At 53.6% G+C, this 6119-nt stretch overlaps 1 protein-coding gene across 1 annotated transcript in view; it reads left to right on the forward strand.

Moving 5' to 3' along the window:
• Window positions 1-7: 7 nt before the first annotated feature.
• GALNS (galactosamine (N-acetyl)-6-sulfatase) overlaps window positions 8-6119 on the forward strand; it is a 29004-nt gene continuing 22892 nt past the window's right edge. Inside the window, exon 1 of the mRNA XM_019654480.1 lies at window positions 8-200. Coding sequence (XP_019510025.1) covers window positions 84-200 — 117 coding nt within the window. The 5' untranslated portion in view covers window positions 8-83. The remainder of the gene's footprint in view (window positions 201-6119) is intronic.

The following is a 6119-nucleotide window of genomic DNA, read 5'->3' on the forward strand; positions in this document are numbered from 1 at the left end:
GCCCCGCCCCGCCGCCAGGCCGGAAAAGCCGTAGTCCTGTGATTGCTGCTCGCCGGGGCTCGGCGGCGCCCGGCGTGGTTGCCATGGCGCCGGTTGCTGCGGCAATGAGGTGGTGGCTGCTACTAGTGCTGAGTGCAGTGGGGTTGGGGGCCAAGGGCGTCCCACAGGCCCCCAACATCCTGCTTCTGCTCATGGACGACGTGAGTGCGGGCCGGGCTCCTGGGGAGCGCTGCGCTCGGGGTGGCGGGTGGGGGAAGCCCGCAGGTGTTGGACTGTGGGTAAGGGCAGACTTGTGGGAGGAGGGCCGTGAGGACGGTCATCCGGTGTGAGGGTAGCGCCCGGCCCTGACGGCTGCAACCTCACAGGGGGGTGAAGTTGAAGCGAGGTTGTCGTGTCCAGGCCGGGAGAAGACCCCTTCTGCACTGTTCCCTTTCTTGCCCCTGGGACTCTGGAAGGATGGAGGGGCAGCTCAGACCAGCTGCAGCCCTGGCCTGGTGAGGTCCAACTCCCTAGCACACCCTGCTCACTCCTGCCCTCCCACCTAGTGCCCAGAAGGGGGTGCCAAGCTGACCAAGATCCAGGCCTTGCCTGCCTAAAAAGCCTCTTTCCTCTGCCTTTAGCCCACTGCACCTGCCTTGCTCCAGGGCTGCCCCTGTCCAGCTAGGCAGGATGCTCCCGCCGTCTTGAGAATTCTGGCCAAAGGTCAGGTCTTTTAACTGAAGCAGGAAGAATGTCCCATCGGGTCTGTGTGCAGCCCCAGGCCCACGGTCACATCGTTTATTACACTGGTGGTCCAGCCCTGTGAAGAGTAGGAAGGTGGCCAGATTCCTGACTGAGAGCTAAGCTGTTCACTTGTCTCTCTGCAACTTTGTCCCCTGTGCTCCTTGCCGGAGGAAGCCAGGAGTGACATGGAGATTCTGAAATTAGCCAATGTGAGGTGTGGGGGCAAAGTGGGGATGCAGACAAACCTGGGTTCCGAGCTGGGGGAAGTTACTGAAGCTCTTTGGGCCTCACCTCCTCCCCGTCCAGCTCTCCTCACAGTGATGTGAGGACTGAGGCAAGGCAGAGGGCAGAGTGGTGCTCAGTACTGATGATACGATAAAAGTCCTGGTATACAGCTCCTGAAACTCTTGGTGTGATAAGGGTGTCTGTGGTGTGCTAATGAGGCAACTGGTGNTTCAGCATCTTAGCTGTAGAGGGCAGTGTCACTGGCCCTCATATGTGGGATCCGAACCGGGGCCCTCTGGCATCCCAAGCCAGTTCTTAACCATCACGCCACTCGGCCGGCCCCCTTTCAGCCCTTTTCTAACGGAACTCTCTCTGCCTTGTTATGCTTATTTGATTACCAATTCCCTAAGCTTCTAACAGAGCTGCTCTGTGCTTCAATGTACAGGTGGGTTGGTCCCTGTCTCTGTCCCTGGTTCCCCTTCTCCAGCACCAGCGAAGACAGTGTTCTCTGGGGAGGATGGGCCACCTTTTTGCTCTCTACCCACATGCGTCTTTGACCCTCAGGCCAGGTTCACACGCCCCTTGTGACCTGGGGTCAATGTTGGCCCTTATAGTAGGGTGAATGATGGCCCTCCCCCAAAATATGTCCACGTCCTAATCTCCAGAACCTGCGAAGGGGGCCTTATTTGGAAAAGGGGTCTTTGCAGATGCGATTAAGTTGGAGATCTTGAAATGAGGTCATCCTGGACCATCTGAGTAGGCCCTAAATCAGAAGACACACACTGGATCTATCAGACACAGACACACAGAGAAGATGATGTACAGACGGAAATGAAGGCAGAGGTTGGGGTGATGTGTCTATAAGCAAAGGAGCCCCCAAAGATCACTGGCAGCCACCAGAAGTGGAAAGAGGCCTGGAATGGACCCTGTCTCAGAACCTCCAGAAGGAACCCCCTCTGCTGATACCTTGATTTCTGATTCTGGTCTCCAGAACTGTGAGAGAGTAAATTTCTGTGGTGTTAAGCCCCTCCTTCCTAGTGAAAATGTGGGTAGAAGGGCTGAGTGTCAGGGGACCTTGCCAAGGCCACCCAGCAGTTCAGGGCAGAGCCCGGCTTGGCCTTGGAGTCTCTGTGTGTGGTCAGGACCATGAGCAGTGGGGGCTGCAGGAGAGGCATGCCGCCAGATGGAGTTCCCTGAGCTGCACTTTATATAGTACCAGGCAGATGATGCCAGCTCCTACCCGCTCAACACCTTAGGCTGTTCTCCTCCTCAGTAAGTGGGATATGTGTTGGTCTTGATGGACTCATCGTGCATGTTGGCTTTTCTGTAAGGTCCCACTGAGTCTTCTACCCCAAGTATTGGGTTGTCGGAAAAGTCATGATGCATTTTTGCAACAAAAAGCATAGAAAAAATACGTCATGACTTTTCCGACAACCCAATAGTTCCTTTTGGGAAGCATTTTCTTGATCCCTTCTGTGTGGCCACTTCGAGGCGAGACTGGGCCCACGAGTCCCTCTTTTCCTGTGGATTTCAGGCCTGAGCAGGCCAAAGTGGCAGGAGGATGGAAAGCACTCCTGGATGTGGCCACCACATGGGTTGGCAAGGGCTCCAAGTGGTGAGCCGCTGAGCAGACCTGCATGGCTGTGCCCAGAGAAAGCTGAGACACATGGGTCCCCTTGCCCCCATCTGGTCTGGGGCAGGAGAGGTTGAGGTGCTGATGCCCAAGGGAAGACTGAACTGCTAGTGGTGAACTTCAGCAGGAGAAATCACCTGGAACAACAGCCAAGGGCTGACTGGGAGCAGCACCCAAGGAGTGGCAAGGGACAGGCAGGCAGGTAGCCCTCAATGAGGCCAGCCTCATGTACAGAGATGCAAAAAGATAACCTGAAACTGCTGACAGTTCTGCTGACAGGACAAAGGCTAACAGATTACTTATAATCCTTCATTTCCTCAGGCTTAAAATGAGATGCTACCTAACAGTGTGTGTGAAAACTCCCTGACGTAGAAAAAGCATTTATGGTTTGGTCTGGCTGTACCCACAGAGAAACCCAAGTAGCAATGGCTTCCATAAAATAGTTTATTTTCTCACATAAAAAATTGCTGAACACAGATACATCAGGGATGGTATGTCAGCAAAGACCCAGGCTCCTGCTAGCTTTTTGCTCCCCATCCTTAGTGGATAAATCACATCCTCATGTTCTCAATATGGCTGTCTGAGCTCCAACCATCATATCCAAGTTCCAGGCAGGGAGAAGGAAAAAGATGAGAAAGAAAGAATACTCCATCTGCCACCTGAATCCAATGGATGTTGGGAGTCCCAATTTGCAATCCCTACTCAACTTGCAGAGCCACTACTCAGGCAGCAGAAATCACTGCTAAAACCTCAACCATGGACTGCAGGGAAGAAACCATGTGTGAGAGTGGCCTACGGCCCACTAGCATTACAACCATCACCTACAGGTTGGTACTTCTCAGCCCTACTCTAGGTGTTACAATTCCACCTGAACTTGTGCTTTAAACACCCTCCTGATTATTTTATTCTGTAATTTAAAAAAATTAATCCCATGCTCATTAGAATACAAGGAAATCCAAAGGGGTGCAGAGAAGAGTTCATCTCCCAATTCTAGCCCCAGGCTGACTGACGCTACAGCCTTCCCCACTCCCCAGAAGGAACTGAGCCACCTTCCTCCTGGTCAGAGGCCCTCTCCCCAGGTTTGAGGTGGGTGATGGGGACTCACGACTGCCTTGGGGCACACTCATTAGCCGGGCTAAAAACAATGTGGAGCAGCCTGAAGGTGGGGCTCAGACCCAGCAGGTCCTTGTCACTTCTCCCACTTCATGGGCCATGTTATCAAAGGACAAAGTATACTAGAACCTGGGATGCCAAACCCCAAAAGGGGCTGTCACCTCAGTCATGGTCAACTGTTAGGACTGTGCTCTGGACCTGGCTGAGCAGGCTTTTGGGGAAGCAGAATGCAGACATATGATTACATCAGCTCCTCAAATGTAAGCAAGCCCCCCACCCATCCAGGCAGCTTGCCCACAGATCTGGGGGGCAGGAGAGGACTCATCTCCTAACCCTCTGTTTGGCCCTCTGGCCATTAGGAACTCCCTGCACTAACAGGCAGAAGAGAACCCATTCACGGTTACAAAGCAGCCGCAGGTGAGACGTTGCAGTTACACGAGGTGTCCTAGATCTTTTGAGGGCTGCCTCCCAAAGCTGGGCCACGTCCAGAGTCAGGCCGGATACAAGACAAAAGGACTTCTCCCTGTGGAGGAAGGTGTGTGGGCTGTCCTTGGTGCCCTTCTAGGGGGCCTTACACACCACACCACCTGGTTGGCCACTGGAGGGCGCAGGAAGAGCAGCGGGTGGAGCAGAAGCCAGCACGTCAGTCCCTCTGGGGCCTCCTCAGCTGCCCCATGGCTGCAGCCTCTCCAGGGCTCCAAGCGCTGTGGGCGCCCGCCACCCTGCTCCCCCTGCCCCTTTGTGCCTAGTGGGGACAGCAGCTCCCAGCTCTGTCTAGTCTCTGACCTCTGCCCCAGTCCCTAAAAAGTCTTGCATTAATTAAACTCTTAGTTAGACTCTCTGGTGACACAGAAAGAAGTGACACAGAAAGAAAACGCCAAATCTAACGTCACAAGACCTTTAATAGACATGCACCAAACCAGGCCTTGCCCCCCACAGCACATCTGTGACACTCAGGAAGAGACAAATGACAATAAATATACATCAACACAATATGGTTATATACAAAATGCTTCTCTTCAATCAACAGGCAGCAGTGTTCTTGTTCAACAGACTTGTATCATCATAGATGTCACCATGCTATCGAAGGCCCTGCAAACAGAAACAGACCAATTCAGAGAAGGGACCGGGCCCTCCACCCCTTGCCCACACAGACAGGCTCTGCGGCACTGCCTGTCTCCCAGGACGCTCTGGGCATCAGTCTCCAACATCCAGATAAGTAATCTTGGCTGAGAGGCCAGGATGCGTGTCCAGCCCCACCCAGCAATTACAACCTAGGTCTCCTGCCTCCTAGTTCCCTGCAGTTTCCCGGAGCTCTGCCCACTAGACTCAGCCCTGCTCTGGCTGGGTCTCCAGGCAGGGGTGAAGGAGCTGCAGTGTAGGCAGTGCCGGGCTGTGGTGCAGCGAGAACAGTGGCTGTCCCTGCCCTGAGCAGCCCAGGAGACAAGGGGTTCTGCATAATGGTGCCAGCTTCTCTCCTCTAGGTCCCAGAATGACACAAAGCACAGTGTCACAGCTGAGAGAAGGCACCATGGGACGGGCCTGGCTCCAGTCAGTGCAGTATCTTTTCACCTGCTGGCTACCAGGAGCCTTTGGGAAGCGTCTAGAAATGTAGGGAATTTCCAGGAGTAGGCTTGAAGTGTGTGCACATGAATGCTTCTTTATGAAGCATCTTCATGACATTCTGATGTTAAGACTGTTTATTTGAAAACTAAAGACACCTGCAATCCAATTTCCTCACCATCCAAGTTCAATATCAAAGACAGAATCAGGCAGCGACAGGATATTCTGCCAGGAGGCTCCTGTCCATTATGCCTGGGCCCTCACTGGGTTCTGTGGAGGCGTCCCAGTACCTGCTGGGCGCACCTGGGAAACCAAATGGGCAAGCTCTGCCCCACACCCTGCCCCCCAACTCCTCTCTGTCTGTTAGATGTTGGAAATCTGTGTGAGAGTTTGTTTGGAAAAACAGGGCTCTGCTACTTCGGAATTGCTGCCTTAGGGGAACAGTGTTTATCGCTTAAAAGGACCTTCCCTCCTTTTCAGAATCGTTGCCTTTTAGCAAGGTAGGGCCTACAAAAGAAGGTGGCAGACCCGAGAGCAGCCAGCCCACCTGGACTGAATGCAGTCCCCCGGGTTGTAGAAGGGGTTGCACATCACATCCGTGTAGGAGTTGTGTAGCTTCCGGAACATCTGAAACAAGAACCAACATTTTTAATTCACATGCACACTTGGCCACCCAGGTGGGGTGTTGTGTAGAGAGCCTCCTGTGCCCAGAGCCAGATCTAGAGGGGCACGATTTTTGGCTTTCTAACCATTTCAAAACAAGTGAAGATGAGGGCCGGCCGAGTGGCTCAGTTGGTTAAGAGCTCGCTCAAGAGTTTGAGCTCTGAGCAACAGCGGTTCGAGTCCAGCCCGAGCTGAGCAG

This window comes from Hipposideros armiger, unplaced genomic scaffold (genome assembly GCF_001890085.2).
Source record: "Hipposideros armiger isolate ML-2016 unplaced genomic scaffold, ASM189008v1 scaffold_224, whole genome shotgun sequence".
Taxonomy (NCBI): domain Eukaryota; kingdom Metazoa; phylum Chordata; class Mammalia; order Chiroptera; family Hipposideridae; genus Hipposideros; species Hipposideros armiger.